Source organism: Gossypium hirsutum, chromosome A04 (genome assembly GCF_007990345.1).
Source record: "Gossypium hirsutum isolate 1008001.06 chromosome A04, Gossypium_hirsutum_v2.1, whole genome shotgun sequence".
Classification (NCBI taxonomy): Eukaryota; Viridiplantae; Streptophyta; class Magnoliopsida; order Malvales; family Malvaceae; genus Gossypium; species Gossypium hirsutum.
In genome coordinates this window covers 123,554-144,936 of record NC_053427.1, presented here as the reverse complement: position 1 = coordinate 144,936, position 21,383 = coordinate 123,554, and the positions used below count along the sequence as shown (strand labels likewise).

The following is a 21,383-nucleotide window of genomic DNA, read 5'->3' as shown; positions in this document are numbered from 1 at the left end:
AATTTTGATTATTATTAAATATAGTCCTTTAAACTTACACTTCTTTTAACATATAAATCCATTCACATTACCACTTCTCATAACACAGTTCATTTCAAATAGACTAAATTGCAAATCCAATGACCAAGATATCTTCTTACTTTTCAATTTGATCTAGTAGTCCATATTTTCCAAACACTCATTGATTTTTCAATTAAATATCTTATTTGAGAAATGACCATTTTGCCCTTCAATAATCTCTACAATTCCTTCTTATTTTCACTATTCACTTTTGGTAAAATTTCAGTTCTAGTCCCTCTATGATTCCCTCTAATTCAATTTAATCCTTTTATACTTTTAATTTTCAGAATTTTTTCCCCCACAATTTTTACACTCTTACGATTTAGCCAATACCCCAAATTTATTTTTCTCAACACACTAGTGTTTTCAATTCTCTCTAGTATCCAACTATCTTCTATTCTAACACTAATAATTCATATTTTATTTACCATGAAGACTCTAACACTTATTCTTCTTAAAATTAAAATATTTACGATCAAGAGGGTTTTAGGGATGTTACAAGGTGAATCAATTTATTAGGGAGTGTGATAGTTTTCAAAGGTATAAGTGTGAAACCACAATACCTCTAAAGATTACTTCAGCCTCTATCAATTCCTGAAGCAACTTGGTCTAGTTTTAGTATGGATTTCATAGAAGGGCCATCGCTTTTTGCAGAAATGTTATATTGGTGGTGGTCGACAGATTAACCGAGTATGCCTACTTTATAAGGTTGAAACATCCCTATATAGCCAAGGATGTGGCTCAGGTCTATTTTGACAATGTATTCAAATCACATCGGGGTGCCAATGGCTATTATGAGCTATAAGAATCCATTATTTATTAGCAAATTTTGGCAAGAGTTGTTTAAGCTACAAGGAGTTAGCTTGCAGCAGTTATCAACTACATACCATCTCCAGATAAGCGGTTAAATTGGTGGCTATCCTGGCATAGTGATGGTACAACTCAAATTATCACATGCCAATCATATGGATTTTTGGAAGCTTTGTATGATACTCTCCACCAGTACACATCCCTTATATACCAAATAGCTCACAAGTGGAGCAAGTTGATAACCAGCCATTAGCTAGAGAAGAATTGATGCTACTACTCATACATCATTTACTCCAGGAACAACAAAGGATGAAATTGTAGGCTGATAAACATAGAGTGGACTGCAATTTCAGGTTGGGGATTAGAACTACTCAAGTCTGCAACCTTAAAGGTAGAATTTTTTAGATGATAGGCAATTTAAAAAGTTGTCCCCTAGGTATTTTAGTCCCTACAAGGTGGTTGACAGGGTAGGAAATGTAACCTACAAGCTAGAACTGCCTGCTGAATCCCAACTCCACCATGTATTCTGTGCCCCAACAATCAATACAAAACGCGGCCCCTGGGATGGAACCAACATCTGTATTGGCTTGAATAAGGGTTAAGAGAGGGAACAAACCTACTATACAGATATTGGTGCACTACACCAACTCCTTCCCCTGAAGATGCGACTTGGGTGTACTTATACATGTACAACAGAAGTTCCCAAGTTCTAGCCTCGAGGATAAAGTTGTGGCTAAGTGGAGGCATTAATATGAGGGAGAACTAATCAATTAAGTAGTTAATTCGTTGTCAGTGTCAATTGGTAGTAAATGATTAGCAACTTACTTTCAATTCGGTGCATAAATAATCCATTGAGGCCATGTAACATCTGATGAACTTCAAGAAATTACAGCACTAGCTCATTCTACATTTTCTAACTCTTTCTACTTCAGCTTAGTTTCCCTACATCTTAGAATACAACTCTCCAACCAAAATTTTTGTATCTCTTGATTCCTGTAGATTAAGATGAAGGACTATAAATAGATTTGTCAATTTTAACCCAACTCGATTAATCTAAAATCTAAATCTTACTTGATTCAGTTTGACCATTAATAATTAATAACTCAAACCCGCCCAACCTAAACTTGATAATGACCCGAACTCGAAATTATCCTAACAATTAACTTGAAATGACTTGAATTTCAAGTGTTAAACCCAAATAAAAAGTTCATGAAATGACATTAAATCAAAATTAACCCAAACCCAAAATGATTTCACAAATTTCAAAATCTAAATTCAAACATTTCCAAATTAACTTAACCCAAAATCAATCTGATCGGTGTAATTGACAGTTCTATTTATTTACTTCATATTATTGTTTGTGAAAGAGTTTTGAGCAGCAATTTCTTGCGGGTCGATGGATAGGCTATACAACTTAGAGCCAACGGGCAGGCTTTAGATTCATCAAAGATCCAAGTTTTAGTTTTTATTGTACAAAAAGTAGCCATAACTTGGGTTACTATTAGGTAGGGTGTGGGTAAAAATCTGGCATGAAGAGCATAGAATAGGAATGTTTAATTAATTTGAATGTGCAGAATATGTGTCTTTCATTTGTCCGAGATTAAATGAAGAAAAGTGCTCCCTTGTGAATCAATATATCAGATATAAAGGACTAAACACATGTACTAAGAAAAGTAACTTGTTTTGATTGTTGATGTTGGCAGTGCGACTATAGCAGTAGCAGGATCCACATATTTATGATCCCAATCTGTTCCGATTTTACCGATAATGAATTAAATAACCAACTACGAATTCATTATTCATAACAAGAATTCAGTAAATTAATAGTAGATTGCATTTTGTCTTTTTTACTCAAAAATTAGCAAATTAATCCATGTACAAAGTCAAAGAGTAAAATAGTCATTCTATTAAAAATTTTATCATTTTTACCAAGGTAAATTACTAAAATAGTTACTTTTGTTCTTTTGTTAAAAATGAAAGAACAAAAAAATCCCATTGAATCGATCTTTTGTTCTTTCATTTTGAATAAAAAAATCACTCAATTTGATTTCTACTATTTCAATTCAATAAAGATGATTATAAAAATGGATGATTTGTTCAGTCAAAATGGATATGAAAATTAAAAGAAAAAGGAGACCAAGGTTCTTTTTTTCCCATTCAAGCATTAATCTGATGCATTGGTCTTGATTATTTTAGGAAACCAAATTAATATTTTCCTTTAATTAATTTAGAAAATTCAATTAATTAAATTTATTTAATTAAAAAATTAATTAATTTACTTGGATGGATATCTATATTGGTATTTAAAACCCATTTTAACTGTCACATCGGATTGCCGTTTGGGAGGTAATAAATCTTAACGGAAGAGTATTTCGTAACAAAACGATAATGTAAGTGACCAAAATGTAACATTTCAAACATAAGTGGCTAAAATTTAACCTGAGGCAAACAAAAATGACTATTTTCGTAGTTTACTCTTTTTTTCCGTTAAAAATTTATCCCTACGTATCAATATTAGGTATACGTAGCACATCATGTGTAACTACCTAGTTATTCCGTCAGTCACATTAGTTTTTAATAATAAAAATGGATGAAATGAACAATTTATTTTTTAATTTAACGTACAGGGATTAATTTACCCGTTTTTTAAATAAAAAAGACAAAATATATAAGTCACCGTGCTACTTTTACCCAAAAATAGTATGTGTGGTGATTTAAGACAAGGCCACACGTGGAAGTTGAAACATTGGAAGGGTTGTAAGTAATGTATGATGAAATCTGAAAGAATGTCAAAGAAGAGAAGAGTTGACCGGGCGTCTTGAGGGTGAGCTACCGGCCAATCCTTCACACACTCAACAGCGTTGAATTCTTTAATAAAATCATGCACATTTGATGGATGTCTTTTCATGCATATATGCAATATCTTTCCCCCTTTGTATATAAATAATATACCTTAACAAATAAAATGAACACCCCCAAACATTTCTCACTTCCCCCCGCCCCTTTTTTTCTTTATTCCAACCTCATCAAAGTTTATTAAGCTATAGCTAGCTGTAGCACAAGAAGCACTCAGCCATTTGCTTTTTCTTTTCCTTTTAATTTTTCCCATTTGTTGTCGAGTCTTTTAACCTTATTTTTAGCATTTAATTTGTCATGGAGTAAAAGTGTAATAATAATAATAAATGGGTCGGATTCCATGTTGTGAGAAAGACAATGTTAAAAGAGGACAGTGGACACCCGAGGAAGACAACAAGCTCTCTTCTTACATTGCCCAACATGGCACCCGCAATTGGCGTCTCATCCCCAAGAATGCCGGTCTGTGTTTTGTTCTTGTCACCCTAATATCCAATGCCATTGGATTGCAATGCAATTGTGTTATTTTTTGTTGTTTTAAAAGTAAAAGAAATTGGGTTGGGGTTGATTTTGCTAGGTCTCCAAAGATGTGGGAAAAGCTGCCGATTGCGATGGACTAATTACCTTCGGCCGGACCTTAAACATGGCCAGTTCTCCGATGCTGAGGAGCAAACTATTGTGAAGCTCCATTCTGTTGTTGGCAACCGGTAACAAATCGCTAAACAATGGCTTCCTTTCACAAGACTAGATAAAATGCCACTCTATTTCAAGCTTCTTTTGTAGTTTTATTAGCTCATGTTTTGGGATTAGCTATTAACTTTGTCTAAATTTGTACCACATTGCAGCTGGTCCTTGATTGCAGCACAGTTACCTGGTCGGACAGACAATGATGTTAAAAATCATTGGAACACCAAGCTGAAGAAGAAGCTTTCAGGCACGGGTATTGATCCTGTGACACACAAGCCTTTCTCTCACCTCATGGCTGAGATAGCCACTACATTGGCACCACCACAGGTGGCTCATTTAGCTGAAGCGGCACTAGGGTGTTTCAAGGATGAAATGCTCCACCTGCTAACTAAGAAACGTATAGATTTCCAGCTTCAACAATCAAATCCGGGACAAGGGAATAATACCACAGTTCCTTACAGCAAACAAGATGAGAAAGATGATACAGTTGAGAAGATCAAACTGAATTTATCAAGGGCTATACAAGAACCAGACATGCTCCCCTTGAATAAACCATGGGAGTCTACTAGTACAAGAGCAACATCGGCTAATTTTGAAGGGGGTTGTGGTGTTTTCCCTACATCTGTGACGGGATATCATCATTATGGCCCATCATCTTTTGCCAATGAAGGGGGCGGTTCCGGCTCACCATGGAGCCAGAGTATGTGTACGGGAAGCACATGTACCGCAGGGGAACAAGTGAGGTCACATGAGAAATTAAAGGATGAAAATGGTGAAGAATTTCAAGGTGGGAAAGAAATTAAGAATGCAACAAGCATATTCAATACAGATTGTGTGTTATGGGATATACCATCTGATGATCTTATCAACCCTATTTATAGAGAAGCCTTTAACAACAAAGAATAATAATGTAGGCAAGAATTTCTATTACATGGCCAACAATAAACTTCTTTGGGTGGGGGGGGGATAAAAGGTTATATTTGGCAATGTAAATAAAAATCATGCTATAGTTCAACTATGACGATACTTATAAGTAAATCATAAAACTTGTCACTACTATTCTCAATCATTGTATTTCTGCTAAATCTTCTCTCTCTTGGTAAAGGAAAGCAAATCTAGATCAAGCAAAATATGATGACGAAGATGATGTATCTGCTAGGACCTGAAAGCATAAAATAGAAAATTAGTGAACAAAAGCTATGCATCATATTTTTCAGCTTAATCGAAAATCCATGATCATTCATAGTTCTATGCAGATATACCTCAAGTTGTTCTTCGGTAAATGAATCCTTTTGAACATTCCATGTATCAGCATGAGTACGCCGAAACTCTGCAACTGCTTTTGTCACTGTTGATTTTACAGGTGATGGCTCCCCACTGAAGCGTGCCAATAACGTAACATGATGAGGTAACCAACTGCAAAAAGAGAACTTGTACATCAATAACATAGCAAAATAACTGACAGTGGGAGGAGGGATGTTTCACTGGCTTTTAGCATTCCATTAGGTCCAGATAATTAGATGGCTACAACTGTTGTCTGAAAACTAAGCCTGAAACAATCTCAATTTCCTAGAGTCACAAGCTCCCTAGGGTCCACTTTTGATACATAATTCCATATCATAGAGACTCAACAAGGCATAATAAAATTTAATAGGCATGTCAAGGTGTCTACATACCTTAATTAATATATTGACCAAACTAGATGCCCAATAATTTAACTTCAGAAGGTTTACGCAGTGTTGTAAGTATGCAAGAAAGATGAGTTTATCAGCTATAAAAAAAATTTACTGAGATTTCGTTTCTCCAATATTTTCTTCATTAAATATTCTTCATTAGTTACCTCGTAAGTTAAAAAACAAAAACATTTTTCCCTTTTCTAGCAACAATCCAATTAATTGGCTAACAACAAGCTTTGGATAGAAGTATTATAAGAGAGTACATGGATGTTTCTGAGATACTATTACTTCCCAGTAAAAATTATATTATCAAAATAATTTTAGGCCAACTTAAGAGAAATCCACCTTCTTTAAATAACATAAATGTTGTTTTGATGAGTACCTTAACAGTACTTGCTATACAATTAATATGGTTCTTGTAAACTGATGTATTCTACAAATAGTAGGCAATCAAATGAAAATCACTAAAATTAAAAAAGAACTTTGCATCACCCAAATGATATTTCTTAGGTTGCTAAGATTCAAAATTGCCCCTACGGCAGTCATTAGGATTTAGAAATACACTTAGATTTTGATCCATGTAAAATACCGAGTAATCGACATTTAACTCCTGAATTACTATTACCATTTGAAATATGTATTATGTTTAACATAGACCAACCTGGGCATATCATATGGGACTGATAACACAGAAGCTGCCAAAGCAAGTACCACTCCATGTACAGATGCCGCAGAGTGTCCAGAATTTCTATTCCTGCATTAATAAGTTTATAATTAGACCTGCATAGATATTAACAGCAAACTGAAACCAGGACCTAGTACACAGTTGAATGTGAATGCATGTACTTTATGTGTAAATAAGCTATTTCCTTATTATTAAGATGCTTATACAAATTTTCTGATCCGGATGGTAGCATATAATTTTTCTGGCAGTTGCACAAAAAATTGTAAATGACTGGATTTAAGACATCTTCCTTCTGTCATCACCGATGCATAATCCTACATCACCATGTGTACAGAAATCCAGTCATCACCCACGTGTATGCCTACATCAAAGGAATTAACTTCATTGGGCACCCACAACCCCCTCAAAGGCATAGTCACCTACTAGTGCGCCTCAATCGGTACTCTTATGGGCAAAAGGACTCCCTTGAAGGAGTGGTCCTTGGTTTGAACCAAAGGAAGCACATAATTGGGTGACTAAGTCTTGAGGAGCTTGTGGATGCCCAAAGAGGATAATAACTTCAATGAAATTGTACACAAGTGATGACCAAATATATGTCCAAAATCCACTCATTACATACATCTTATAAATTCAGCAAGTAACTTCAAAGCTCAGGTTTTAATGATTTGTGCAGAGTAGTATTCTTATAAAGCATTGTAGGGGAAGCATCTGATAATTTATATGCTGATAGTTTTTCTTCAGACAAATGTCCAACTGAAATTCATTATAGAAACTAAAATTATCATCATGGCATTATTTACATTAGAATTAATTATTCTCTAACGCTTGAGGATAAAATTTTGCAGTCATCTCTAAACCCATCAACACAAAAAATGTGGGCTTTTATTGATGCTTTTCCTGCTTTTGATTTTCATTAAACAACTGAATTTTTTTAGCATGTAAAAGAATTAGCTTCAATTAAACCAATAATTGGCTTAAAAATACCTTGTCTTTCTACTTCGTTGAATGGTATTTGCCTCTATGTAAGCTCTTTCACGGAAATCTCTAGCTAAATCTTCATCTCCACCCTTCATTAGGCCAGCTAACACTGCTGCAGCATGCTCTCTTACCTGAGAAAATGTAGCATTTTAGCCGTAAGTAACAATATCATATCTCCCGCCCAAGGACCTTAATCCACAAATTGGGGCAAAAGACAGATTAAACCAGGGCATTCCTTGTAAAATAATAATTGTGAAAGCACAAGAGTTCAAATTCTGTTATTTTGTACTTAATTCAGCGACCAGAACTCAACTTGTAACTTCTATAGTTCCCTCTCTTTATCAATAAAAAAGTCGCACATGATAAAGTCTAATATCAACTGTTCTATATAAGATTTAGACAGAAAAAAACCTCCACTTGGCTATCTTGAAGGAGCCTTTCCACTGTTTTCCAGATTTTTTGTTTGTCTCCTTTCGAGAGAATGAAAGTATGCCTGCAATAAAGCACATGACTTAAATTAAAACGCATTTTTATCAACCTACATGATGGAACTGACTCCTGCCACTAGGTTTGCTGAAATAGGAAATTAACAACCTCTTAAAGAAGGAACATACCTGAACATAAAAGTTCGCAGATATGTTAGAGCTGATGATCTAGTTCGCCAGTTGGGATCATTTGCAGAAGAAAGAATAACAGAAACAGCCTTCTGGAGATGGGGTTCTAAAATGATTCTCCATTTTAACAATTCAAATGCTGCCTTCGCTAATGTTGACAAATCCTTGTTTGATGTTTCCTTCAAAAGGTCAAAATATTTTAGATATAAAAGTTGGGATGGCCAAAAATTTTAGACCCTAGCAAATCAGCTATCCAAAAAGCCTTAAAGATAAAGAGTCCAAATGAGGCAGCTCTATGTCAATATGCTCCAAGAATTCTGAGAGCAGAGGTATAATAAATGAAGAAAGAAAACATAGACACAGGCATAGAGATTAGCTGAGTCCTAGTGAACAGCAATCATTAAAAACGTGCAGCGGCAAGTAAAACAAATCTGTGCATGGGAGAGGAGGCTGAAGTAGAACAAAAAATCAAAATATGCTAGAAGTAAACAATTCAATTGAGATGGTGGACACAAATTAAATGGCAGTTGCATATATACAACCAACTACAAACTACAAATCAATAAGCCAATCAAGATTGAGAGTATATTAAAATCATAAACCAAGGTATTTGCACCCTAAGTCCAAGATGCACAACCTATACAGTGTTTAATTACTATTAAATGAAAATTACCACAGTTTACATATCAGAGGCTTCTATCTGCAATAGATAACTCATTGGAAAGAATATTGAGCCCCAAATTGGAGAACTAAATAAAAGGTTCAAACAAAAATATTTTGTTCAGACTCTTCATTTTTCATGAAGTACTCGTTTCCGACACATATATGTACGGATATGAAAAACTAACCATACCTGTGTCGGATACAGATATGTATCCGACACTCACCCAAGTCTGAGTAACATAGAAACAGAATCTAGAAAGTAATAGAAAAAAGAGCAAAGACAGTAAACCATACTGTAAATGCTATGAAAATATTTTTCAACTGAACGAGGAATGATTACTTCCAGAATCCACCTCTAACATAATGATAACTTTCAGTATTAATAGTGGGCTTTTTTTTCTTTCTCCCTTTTCGGAAACATTATAATCAAATAATTTTTTGCCTATAATTTTTTGGAAAGAAAAAGATAGCACATTAAGTTGGATATAACCCGCTCAAATTGTTGTTAGGTGATAGAAAATATCCCATTAAAAAGAATCTAAAACAAATAACTAGAAGAATCTCTTGTACATACCTGCAAGGAAATTACAGGGTAAAGAAGCCCCACAATAACGTCAAGCAAATATGAAGATCTTCCAGACTTCAAGGTTGAGATGATAAAATGAAATAACTGCTCATGTTACAAAGGGAAAGTGATCAAACAGAGATACAAAAAAGCAAAGATTATTAAGTTAAGAGTTTCAAAAAAATAAAAATAAAAAGGAAGAGATAAAATAAATTATTACAGTTTCCATCCATTTGACATCATCCTGTGAACCACCATTCTGATGAGCATTTCTGATATTTATATCTGTTGAGTTATCTAAAACATCAGACAGGCTGGAATTCTGAATGTTCACAACAACTTCAGATGCTCTTTCTGTTAGTAGTTGAACCCAGTTTTCCTGCTTAAGTTGGTTATTAATTTCAGTCTTTCCCCTTTCATTTGAATGATCTTGTGAAGATGACACATAAAGCCGAATGTTAGAGCACAACACAGATAGGGCAACCCCAATAGCTTCCCTTACCTGGCGAACACAAAATTTTAAGAGATTTATTAAAAGAAAAACTTCATGAAAATATCCACATTCTTATCCAGATTTTTAAGGTTGTCCATACAACAACTCACAACAGATCTGCAGACAATATATATAGAGGGGAGAGGGAGGTTAACACCAATTCACACCCACAATAATTTTAAAGTGAAATTGACATATTTAGATGAGAGGCAAGCTTACTTGGGCAGAAGAGTGGCACATATTACCCAGCAACTCATCCAGAAGTTTACTGTGCAGCTGTATCTCAGGCACGGGCATTTTTTGTGGGGATAGTTCTATAAGTGCAGCAGAAATAAAAGCATAGCGCTTTGCAACTACTGTAGTAGTTACAGCTGGAGGTAAAGGTGTCACCAAGCAATTCAAAATCTGTTGTCTCAGAAGGGGAACTCGTGTTCCATGCTTTCCTTTCCCAGTAACTGCATAACGTATACAAGCTGCCCACTCAGGAATGGATTCAACGGATTGAGCAAGAATAATGTGCTGCAACTGGACCATCATCCAGCTATCCCATTCCTCTAAAAGACCATTCACATCAGAATGTAACACTCCAGCAAATGCTTCAGCAGCAACACACTGCTTAGACCTCTCTTTGGAATTTACAAACTCCTCCAATGTACTTTTCAAAGCCAATAAAACTGGCATCCCACATTCTTGTATTAACCGCTTAAATATACGGGCAAAGTTTGAGTAAAATGTATCACTTCCTAATAAAGAGATCCAACTAGGAGTACGTGGCCATGAAGCTGAAAAGTCGAAATAAAAACGGGTGATTGATTTGTCAGCCAAGCTCTGAAAAGAAGAATTGCCATGATTTCCCCTGGAAGATGCGCTATCTGTATCAGTTATATGGACATGAGACAAACTATTTAAGGTCTCATTAAAGAATCCCTCTTCCTGAAATATCTCATGTAATGCTCCTTCAATGACAGATTTAGCACTTTCTTGTGAATTCGTAGAGAAAACTGGTTGATCAGCGGATATCTTATGAGGTGAGTCTTTTAATAGCGTATTAAGAGCCGATATTGCAAGTATTCTAGTCTGAGGAAGTTGACTTTTCAAGTTCTTTAGGAAGTGACCTAAGCAGGCAAAAAAGATGATAAAAACTTTTGAAAATTTCCTGATAAATTATTGGGACAAATACTGACGGGCAGTTAAGACAAACTCCATTGTGACCAAGAAAAACACTCACCGGCAGTTTCAGAAATGATTTTTGGTGAAATGTGTGGGTCACTGCGACACACCATAGCCAACAATAGCAAAACTCTATTAGCCATCAGATTATACCTGGAACCAAAGATTTAAACACCAAAAAGAACAAAAGAAGACCCTTAGTCCGATATCACATTATTTCAAGGTATGGTAGGAAAATAATGCTGAAGTGTAAAATGAAATAATGCACACATGCAATTTATAATAAAAGTTTAAACGCACTGCAACCTTCATAAATGTCCACAATTAATAAGAAATAACAGCATATCAATTGGGCAAACGGTTATCCTTACCGCCAATGCAAACCTGTAGAATCAAAACTCATTGAACCAATCTGAGACACCAAATCTGCAAAATCTGGGGTATCCATATGATTGTCGATTGTCTTAAATATGCTTTTAGAAACACCCGCAAAGTGGATATTGTATTTGACAAAAAGCTGGAAGAATAGAGAAACTATAAGCAAGAAATTTGACAGGTGAACTCCAGAACATGACAACAGGACAAAATTATACCTCATTGATTGCTTTCTGGGCTTTCAGTGATTCATGATGGGAGCTGAAAATCGTGGAAAAATGCATAAAGCCAATGATATTTTAATGTAACTTCAAGTACAGTTTAAAGTACATCCAGAAAAGAAATCAAGGTCACCTTAATAGAACAGCAAGGAGAAATGAGGAGAATGCTTTTGGATCCTGAAATAATAGAGTGGTTATAAGCAAAGCAGCATTGAGAATATAACTAAGACCACTTTATGCTGAATGATTACCATTGTTAAATGCTTGAGAACTGTCTGTGTAGAAAGCACAGCACAAGAACCAAGGACAGCATGTTCAGGTGAATTAGGTTTCCTCAAATTCTCACACAGAGAGAGCACACACTTCGAAATCAAAGACGGCCACCTCTTCATTATCTTCAACAGAGATTTTCCAGCAAGCCTAACAAACAAGCAGGAGTGGTTGCCAGGTAAGACCAAAAATATGTTGACATAGATCTACTCACCTAACAGCTTAAAATGTGCAGAAATGAAATTGCCTTCAGCTGTATAATTTCAATATACCAATAAAACTATAATAGTTTATTGATATCTATATATACCAATAAAATGATAACAGTTGTCACATGTGAAGTTCAAATGTACTAGACTATTTATCTTAGAACATGTTCAAATAATTGTGTAGATTGAGTTTTTTTATGTGCATGTCTGCATCTCTTGATAGTACTTTGTACATTTTAAAAGATTCAAGTTAAATGCTAGGTGAGTGGTCCTCAAATGACATGACAGAATGATTAAAATGAGAAGACTTACATGCGAACGCTTTCATAGTTATGCAAAGAAAGATTTAAAAGATCATCCATCAACAGAATTACATGGTCTGGTGGAGAGAAATTTCCACTTGTACGAAACAGATGATAAGACGATTGCGATGATCTCCAAGTGCTGTGCATATCTGCCTTGTCAATGATGGCCCACCTAGGCCTGTAATGCACAAATCACTTCAAAATTTAGATGACATGATCCTCTTTAACATTATAGTATTGTACAATTGCCAAAAGGAACATCAACATAGAACACTGTACCTTCTCTTTCCTTTAGAATGTGAAGACACGATAAAATTTATTGGAGGTTCTATGATGGCAGCAGATTCCAACTTCCAAGCCTGCCTATGATTTGACCACTCATCATATTCCAAACTTCCTATATGAAACAGGTTGGAATATAAATTTATGAGAAAGAAGATGCAGGTCAGAACGGGAAAAACAATTGAAGCAAATTATTAATTACTATTAGCATCGCCAATAAGTTTTGACATTCATTTCATCCATGAATACTGTCCATTACCGTAGTTTCCAAGAGCATCCATGATACGTATAATGAGAATCAATAAAATGCTGTCATCTGACTTTTCCTCTAATAAGTATCTGTGCACACAGCAAAGAAGATTCAGAAACTATAGCTGCTTAGATTGTAATGCTCAGATGCAAAGCAATTAGACTATTACTTGCTGGCTGTGTGTATAACCTCAGCAGCCTTTTCTCGCAGTTGAGTGCTTCCAACCCTTGCACCTGTAGCTCCAGCTATTAGAAAAGGATTACAGGAGTCCTGGATTGTGCCATTCCTGGAAGGTGGGCTGAAATCAGGCAAGCATGATAATACACCTTGCAAGCAAGAGTCAATCCGTAAAAGAGTCACTTTCAAGTGCTCTTTCTCATTGCCTGTGAAAATTTGCATGAAAATGTCAAAGAAAAAATATTATCATTTTCTAACCTATGAATTAACCCATGAATTTAAGAAAATCAATACTTTATGAAGATCCCCAAAAATGAAAAATGAAAAACATAAGCACCCTTATCCAGACAGATTTTCCTGAATATTTTACATATCAGTCTTCTATACTAAAAGACAAGATTACATTTACCTGGATCCGAGTGGATCTTAGTTTGGCATATTCTTAAAAGATCATCTAAAGCCGACTGAAAATGAAGAATCAAAAGTTCATTAGCAAATTGAACTTCTTCATCACTCGGAACATGCCACCTAGGGCCCTTCAGTGCTCCATCAGAATAATCTTTTGCACTGATCCATTCCTCTAATGCAGCGGCAGCAGGGTGATTGAAGGTGCACCTAAAAGCCAGAATCTCCTTTATTTTGTTCCAAGTCAATTGAAAAACTAAAAAGAAAATTCATAATTATTTGAGCAAATAAAAATTTTAAATACTTGTACTGATCCATAGGATAATAAAGGACCAGGCTTCCCAGCAGAGAGCGAAGAAGATGATCACCAGCCCCATTTACCTGATTTTGGAAACAAGTCAGTCATAAAAACAACCTAAAATAAAAACTGAGTGGCAAAACTAAACAAAACAGGTTCATAAAACATCTTATTCAAAGAGCGGGGTAACCTTCCAAGATGGGGAGTCAAATGCAGAAACAATCACTTCCTTGAATTGATGCTTATAACGGAGAAGTGCTGAGCCTCCATAACTGATGGCGACCGATAATATTTTCAATTGATAATCAATTGCTGTTTCAAGAGCTGGAGAAAGGGTGGGTTTAGCCTACAAAAGAAAATATATATATCAACTTCCACTATAAAAATATGGAATAGCAACAAAACTATCAAGAACACTTGGGAAGAAAAACACCTTCGTTGAAGCAGAGGGATCCAGAGTTCCTCTTCCTCCAAATCCTGTAACAGGTGTCCCATTCAAAGAGGATAGAACAGATGATAAAATTGGTTCTACAAGGTGAACAACTGCCTCTTCTGGATTTGAATGAACACATGCACAACAAAGCAGTCCAACCTCTGCAATTGCCCCGGGAAGAATATTTGTCCTAACAAACTTGGAGATTTTTTTTAGAGCCTGTTCCAATTATAAGGAAAACAGGAATAAATTCCAAAAAGGGCAAAATTCATGACCTTATGATTTGAAACAAAAAGAAGGAACCTGGTTATATAGTTGTTTTGAAAGTCTTCCAAGTAAGATTTCAAGCATACAATAATAGTAAGGACCATCTTCAACTAGAAAAGTTCCTGATGTTGCTGACGAATGAAGGCCTTCATTCCTGCAAAAACAGAAAAAAAAATTATTCCAAAAATAATTGAATTGAACATAGCGACCAAATAGCACTGTAACTTACAGAACACTGCTAGGTTCCAGATGTAGAAGCAATGAAAATAAGCGGCAAAAAAATTCATCTAGCCATTCAGAAAAGCGAATCATGGGCATGAATGAGAGCTCATCCATATTATCATCCAGCATAGCCATCTGAAATTATAAGTGGATTAGAGGGAAAAGCACTAAAAGAATAAAAAAAATAAGAAATAGAAAGAGATTAAACATGAGCCAATCTGTTGCAAGAATTAGGGGCCTGAAGCTTACATTGGAAAAGATGGAGCCTATTAATTGCATAGTTGCCAAGGTTTTAGGAGGATCGTTGGCATCCATACCAAGTAGCGCATTCGATAATGAAATCATGAGAAGAGCAATGAATGTATCATCACCACCTTCAAGATCAGCTGACTTAACTGAACTACTTGATAGGGATGTGAAAAAAAGAGAACGTCCAGCAAATGCTACTGACATCACAGCAGTTTTCAACTGGTGCGTGGCAGTCAGCTGGTAAATACAAAGTTGGCAAAATGAAGTCAACTCAAGGAAAGAAGCATACACTTACAAGGAACGAGAACTAAGTCATATTAGTCAGACCAATGTACTACTAAGATTAAAACATATCAAACAATAAATGAACCAACAAAATCTTTTAACGACACTATCATACAAAAAATGCATATAACATAACTAACCGTCTCCAAGGCCATATGGAATCGAGAAGCCAAAAATGGAAGGACCAAAGAGGGCTCCACATAGGATAAGATCGATGTTGCTGTAGCAACAGTCTCAGAAAGATGTTCGTTTTTGCTATACTGACCACGATCAATTAGCCTCAGCAGCACATTAACAAATGCAGTCCTTTCTAGTTTTCCTAAGTAAAGCTCAGCCTGAATATCATTATCTGTGTTCCTGGAATCGCAGCATATAAGTGGAACACATTCCAAATACAAAAGACATACACAATGTTGTCAGAAGATTCTTACTGCTGCTCATGCTGTAAGCGCTTTTGGAATGTAATCACCAAATATAGCAAAAATCGCTCCAATGAATATGTCCACCTACCACCATTAGAGGGATGGTAATATCTGCAAAAAAAAAAAAAAGAGAAGCAATAAATAGAACCAATTGAGTAGAATATATAACTTACAAGCAGAACTAAAGCATTTAAAAATGTTGGTAAACTAACTGTTCCAAGAGGTTGACCAATTTCTCAAAGTGCTCTTGGGCCACACTACTAGGCTTTAATAGATACACCTGGAATATTATTTTCAAAATTGAGTATAAAAAATTATACAAGGAACGATAAATGAGCATCAATTTGAAATTCCTGAATACACGGGCCATGGATTTTTCATCTTACAACTGATTTTGCAATGGCCTTTGCAGGAGTGACTGTCTTATTGGAGAACAAGAACCTTGTGTTTCTGGGTACATCCACAGAAAAAGGATAAGATCCACTTCCACTTGCCACAGGAACCTGAGATGACCAGAGAGGCAATGAAAAATTTAACGTTTAAAAATTAAGCATAACAACAAGGCTGATTGAAACTAAAACATACAATCAACTCGAAGCTAAAACATACAATCAACTCGAAGAGAACCAAAAAGCTAGAGGGAAAGAAGAATTGAGGAAAGGAAGAGACGAAAGAATAACAACAAAGCTGATTGAAACTGAAACATGCGATAAAATGCAACAGAACCAAAAAAAAAAAGCAGGAAAGAATATTTGAGAGAAAAAAGGGGCAAAAGAGAACCAGCATAAGCAAGGAAAAGCATATAGAAGCCTTTATTATAGAAAGCTAAGTATTAAACATTTTCTCTGTTAAATAGCTCCTGAAGAATGAATTTATATATCACTCACTCTTCAGCAACGGTGCTTGTATTTAGGAGTTTAAGCAAATTCAACTATTTGAATACAAAGGATTACTTCTTTCAAACCAACAATAAAAAGGATCAATGACACTTGACATATACACTCACCTCAAACATGTTCAAAAATTTAGTAAATAGTGTAGGTAAGAAACATTCCCAGTTGATAAATTTGCAATTCTTCACTACACGAGCCACAATAGCAGTCCATTGACTGTTCCAGAATTGACAATTTGGGATTGAGTCCCAGAGTTCCATACACTCTCTAATCCAAGTACTGCCAAACCACAAGATTAGAAATTAGCTTTCTCAAGGCACCCAGGTGAAAACAACACCATGACAGTTCCCAAATATATGTTATCCTTACTCTGAGAAGAAATCTTGATTGTCTGCATTTGTAGGAAGGAACAGTCTCAGAAATCCAGCTCCTTCAAAGGTAGCATTGTGCCATGGATTTTCCAAAAGAGATCTGAGAATACATTAAAAAAAGAATTGGATATTTAATGGAGCATTTAAAATATCTTAGCGATAATTACCAAACCTAGAGTTTTTGTGAGAACCATGATTATGAAAGGAAGAGATCAATAAGGTCCCTATGCAAAGACCTCAATGACAACTTTGATTTCTTATTGGCTAGCCAACAACTAGCATCAAAATAGTATTATAAAGGATTTCAATTTTTTGTTTCTAAGAAAATAGAACTTCATTAACAAAAAAAAAACACGGTTTCTAACTTCATTTTCATTGCAACAAACAGTAAGACGGAAGAATTTATGTATGTCTGAATCAGATGGAACAGCAACTAATTTACTTGAGACAGTTTGACATCAATTTAGAAAACAGAAAATTGTACAAGTTTATAGAGAATCAAAATGTATCTAAAATTGATTGAGGAAACCACAGAGCACTTGCCTAAACTCTGACCAAATTTCAGATGCAGAACCAGCTGGAAAGAACCGCCGGCACGACCGAACAAGGGAAGTGACCATCTCAAAATGCCGCTGTCTCAATCTCCATCCCTCTGGACCTGTATTCCTGAAAAATATACATAATCAAACGACAAGCAGCATATAGAAGGGACATTAAGTGGTCAAGAAAGGATACATTATAGAGCTGAAATTTACATAGAGATGATTTACGAAAATATGCTTATAAAATCCTTTCCTCTTAAAGACTTAAGTTTAAGACTTCACATCATAAAAGTTTAAATTGAGAACCCTAAAGGCATGCCCATCACCAATAGTTAAGGACTTCAGTCCAAATCATACCATGAACCAAAAAGAGTAGGGAGGGAAAAGTTTTATTAACCAATCATCGACCAATAATATGGCTTCAAAAATACAACTGCCATGCATTATAAGCACACATTGAATAACTAACCTTGTGAAATGCGTATGAATAAGAGTATCATACAAAGGATGCCACTGAACTTTCAAGGACAATTTCTTTCGATACTTATTAAGCAATCTGACTAAGATATTTCCCCATCTAACCTAATATGTTACAAGGAACAATCAATTAGAAAATGAAAACGAATGATAGAAGAACAAATGAAAAGATTATTCTTTCTAGTATCCAATGTATTACCTGCACATAAAGCTTGCTCTGTGATTTGTGGAATAATTCTAAGCCAATCTGAACAACTGAAACTACGTCTTCCAAAGATATATCACTTTTGGCCTTTATAAAACTGCAAAGCAATAACTAATAAGTCAGATCCGAAGCCCTGTAATCATCTTTTACTCTCAAGGTATGGTGCACATTACATAGTACACTTATGACAGGTTATGACTTATCATGGACTAACAAAGAGAACAAGCATGACCATGCAAAAAACAAGAGATAAAAACAAAACAAACATTTATGAAAAGATTTAGTCAGTCAAAATAAAATACATGCAAGTTATACTCTCTTCATAAAATGACAAAGTCGTAACTTGCATAAATTCACAATCGTAGGACTGAAACCTATGGTAGACAAGAATAATAATCATAGAGGCATCATTTAACACATGAAAAAAAAAGATTAGATTTACAACCAAAAACCAGGAGTAGAATGTCTATATGTGCGAATCTGACTGTTGCCAAGACTATAACCATGAATGTGACACTAAAAACAGACAGGACATATGACCAAGTACTCAAGAAACTATACTTAAAGTCTTAAACAACTATCGACAGATAATCAAGGTGTGTGTAAGCATTATAACTAAAATATTCACATATACTTGAATGCTCCAAAAATGCCATAGATGCCCCCTGTAAGAATTTTTTATTTGGAGGAAAGCACTTCATGAATTATGTATAGAAAAAATACGATGGTCCAACCAAGAGTAAACATGAAAATGTTTTCCCTGTAATAGCTATGAACATCTCCTTATAGCATTGAGATATCCCTAAAAGTAATGCCTGAACACTTCTTAAAAATAAATAGCACTATCAAGACTAAATTTTGGCACACCTGCTAAGTTGGTGTACTGATGAAAGAGAAAAAAATAGTTGAAAAGAAATATAATAAGTGGAAGAAAAAACAGTCACCTACCTATAGGAATGAGCATGTCTTGTAATTGCATGCCTGAAAGTGTATCAAATAAAAATATTTAAAAGTATCTAAATCCTATGTATTCTTTTATATGCTTCATTTATTTACAATGATATAGAGGTGTCACTTCACTTGTGAAAGCAACTTAGTCAAGGCTTTATTGATTGCAGAGATGCTCAAGCATTGGTGTCTATGCTGCCCAATGTCATCTTATGAAGTGAATATCGAAATCTCTAATGCTGACAGGTCAGGCATGCAAGGGAATACGTCAAAGTAGCATAAAGCAAATTCAGCACTCATGGTATGACCATACACAGTCAACCACCTATATCTAAATTCTATTCTAATTTAGGATGCACTTGAAAGAAAATTGACTGTGGAAAAGGGAAGAGCTCAGTCTATAATTGATTTCAGGTTTTCCATGTGCAATGCCAGCCATCTTGGAGGCATTCGACTTGGTTCGAACTGCATATGTGATTATAAAGCTTCTCAATCAGGGTAAAGGATTATGAGACAGACTAAAATAGAGGTCATGGTTGGTTCAGGACCCATAGATATAGTAACACCCTCCCTCTCCAACTCTCAATACCAAAAACTCTACATTGAAGGTATAGACTAAAAAAAATCTAAGATTGAATGCCCGCATAACTGCAATCCTTACTCTTAACCTCGATAAAAACTCAATGATCAGTCAAAAACCCCCTGAAAATTAACTTAACTATCTATATATTGGGTAGTTAAAATCTCAGGGAAAAAAAAAGATATTCTAGGATCCATTATTGAACAGAAATTCAACCAAGAGAAAAATCAAAACTGAAAAAAAAAACAAGTAGAGGAGAGAGAGAGAGAGAGAGAGAGAGAGAGAGAGAGAGAGAGAGAGAAATTAGAGGGTTACAGGTCGATGACAGAGATCCATTTGAGAGTGGAGTAAACGGAATCCGGGTCATCGGGTCGATAAAGGTCCTTGAGAGAAGAAACCACCCGAGAAAAAGATTCTTTCTCCTTCTTGGTCTCTTCGGCAACAGGTGGGGGCAACCATGCATTGTAGAGATGCATATCTAAATCCTCCTAAGTCTGAAAACCAAGACTAAAGCTATATATTTATATAAAAAAAATTCTGGGTTTTTGTTTAGCTTTAGGAAAACTATGAATTCTGATCCAAACAAAAAGAAAAGAAAGAAATGGGGAAAGAGAAATGAAATTAAAATGAAAAACAGAGTTGAAATGAATATGGAAAAGCTTGAAAGAGTAATCTTATGTAGAAGAGTTGAAGGGGAGAGGGGGGTTGGTTTGTGTTTTTATTTCAGTTTTTTTTCTTGATTAAAAAGAAATTGATTTGATTTCTTGGGGAGGGGGAAGGGAGGGGCTGACGAATGAAGACGAGGACGAGTATGATGCTGATAGATGGCTTTATATGTTATAATGTTTTTCCATTTCTGACTTTCAGCTTTTCTTTTGTTTTGTGTTGTGTACACGCACAGATTTTTTTTAATTGGGCCGTCAAATTGTGTACCGTTTTACATCAAATTTATTAGGCTGCTGCCTCTACCCAAGCCTAGGGTGCAAATAAGATCTTTTATGTTTGTATATAAATTATTTGATTCCAATTATTTATATTATTTATTTCTAATATTTTAATATTAAATTACTATTTTACCCATCATCATCCGAAATCACCCGGACCGGTTGGATCGAGAATCATTTGAAATATCAATGCGGAGAAAAGTATTAAATTGATTGAATCTGTAACCAATAAAGACCGATTGAATATGACTAAAAATTTATTGTGCTGCGTAGTTAAACTGTTCGAGCTGAAATTTTTTATCTTTAATAATTTATTTAGTTAAATTGAATGGACTAATTGGACCAACAAACCAATGATGTGACTAATTCAACTATCTATTTAATTTTTGAAACTTTGATTTTATTTTTAATATTGTATATAAATTTTATAAATGAATTTAATTGAATGGAACTTGAATAGCTTGATTTTACTCTAGCCTTTGTTAAATTAAATCTAGTA

The 21,383-nt window shown here is 35.1% G+C and overlaps 2 protein-coding genes across 5 annotated transcripts; one reads left to right on the top strand and one right to left on the bottom strand.

Moving 5' to 3' along the window:
• The first annotated feature begins 3,835 nt into the window (after nt 1-3,835).
• On the top strand, nt 3,836-5,476 carry LOC107931145 (transcription factor MYB80). Its single transcript, XM_016862923.2, has 3 exons — nt 3,836-4,185; nt 4,301-4,430; nt 4,569-5,476. The coding sequence occupies exons 1-3, from the start codon at nt 4,053-4,055 to the stop codon at nt 5,314-5,316; spliced, it is 1,011 nt and encodes a 336-aa protein (XP_016718412.2). The 5' UTR covers nt 3,836-4,052; the 3' UTR covers nt 5,317-5,476.
• LOC107931144 (proteasome activator subunit 4) lies at nt 5,367-20,792 on the bottom strand. Of its 4 annotated transcripts, XM_041110637.1 has the most exons (36): nt 20,256-20,764; nt 19,361-19,393; nt 18,407-18,509; nt 18,200-18,312; nt 17,732-17,854; nt 17,187-17,288; nt 16,931-17,096; nt 16,311-16,427; nt 16,137-16,204; nt 15,934-16,035; nt 15,643-15,859; nt 15,218-15,454; nt 14,976-15,103; nt 14,783-14,900; nt 14,480-14,698; nt 14,237-14,392; nt 14,053-14,129; nt 13,753-13,958; nt 13,336-13,549; nt 13,176-13,255; nt 12,914-13,031; nt 12,642-12,812; nt 12,102-12,270; nt 11,984-12,027; nt 11,848-11,890; nt 11,626-11,771; nt 11,313-11,407; nt 10,304-11,199; nt 9,812-10,093; nt 9,601-9,696; nt 8,364-8,542; nt 8,161-8,242; nt 7,756-7,880; nt 6,748-6,840; nt 5,673-5,826; nt 5,367-5,572 (listed from the first exon to the last, which is right to left on the bottom strand). In XM_041110637.1, exons 1-36 carry the CDS (start codon nt 20,414-20,416, stop codon nt 5,531-5,533), a joined length of 5,475 nt encoding a protein of 1,824 aa, XP_040966571.1. In that variant the 5' UTR covers nt 20,417-20,764; the 3' UTR covers nt 5,367-5,530. The 4 variants fall into 4 exon arrangements, with proteins under 4 accessions (XP_040966571.1, XP_016718411.2, XP_040966572.1 ...); XM_016862922.2 differs by lacking the exon at nt 19,361-19,393 and having other exon boundaries at nt 20,256-20,792; XM_041110638.1 differs by lacking the exon at nt 19,361-19,393 and having other exon boundaries at nt 18,200-18,307; nt 20,256-20,278.
• Nucleotides 20,793-21,383: the final 591 nt, after the last annotated feature.

Coding starts and splice junctions, on each gene's coding strand:
- LOC107931145 (XM_016862923.2), top strand. CDS start 4,053: ATGGGTCGGATTCCATGTTGTGAGAAAGACAATGTTAAAAGAGGACAG. Junction 4,186..4,300: donor TCTCATCCCCAAGAATGCCG/GTCTGTGTTTTG, acceptor TGATTTTGCTAG/GTCTCCAAAGATGTGGGAAA. Junction 4,431..4,568: donor CATTCTGTTGTTGGCAACCG/GTAACAAATCGC, acceptor ACCACATTGCAG/CTGGTCCTTGATTGCAGCAC.
- LOC107931144 (XM_041110637.1), bottom strand. CDS start 20,416: ATGCATCTCTACAATGCATGGTTGCCCCCACCTGTTGCCGAAGAGACC. Junction 17,855..18,199: donor ATTCATACGCATTTCACAAG/GTTAGTTATTCA, acceptor TATATTTTTCAG/GAATACAGGTCCAGAGGGAT. Junction 14,699..14,782: donor CAAAACAACTATATAACCAG/GTTCCTTCTTTT, acceptor TAATTGGAACAG/GCTCTAAAAAAAATCTCCAA.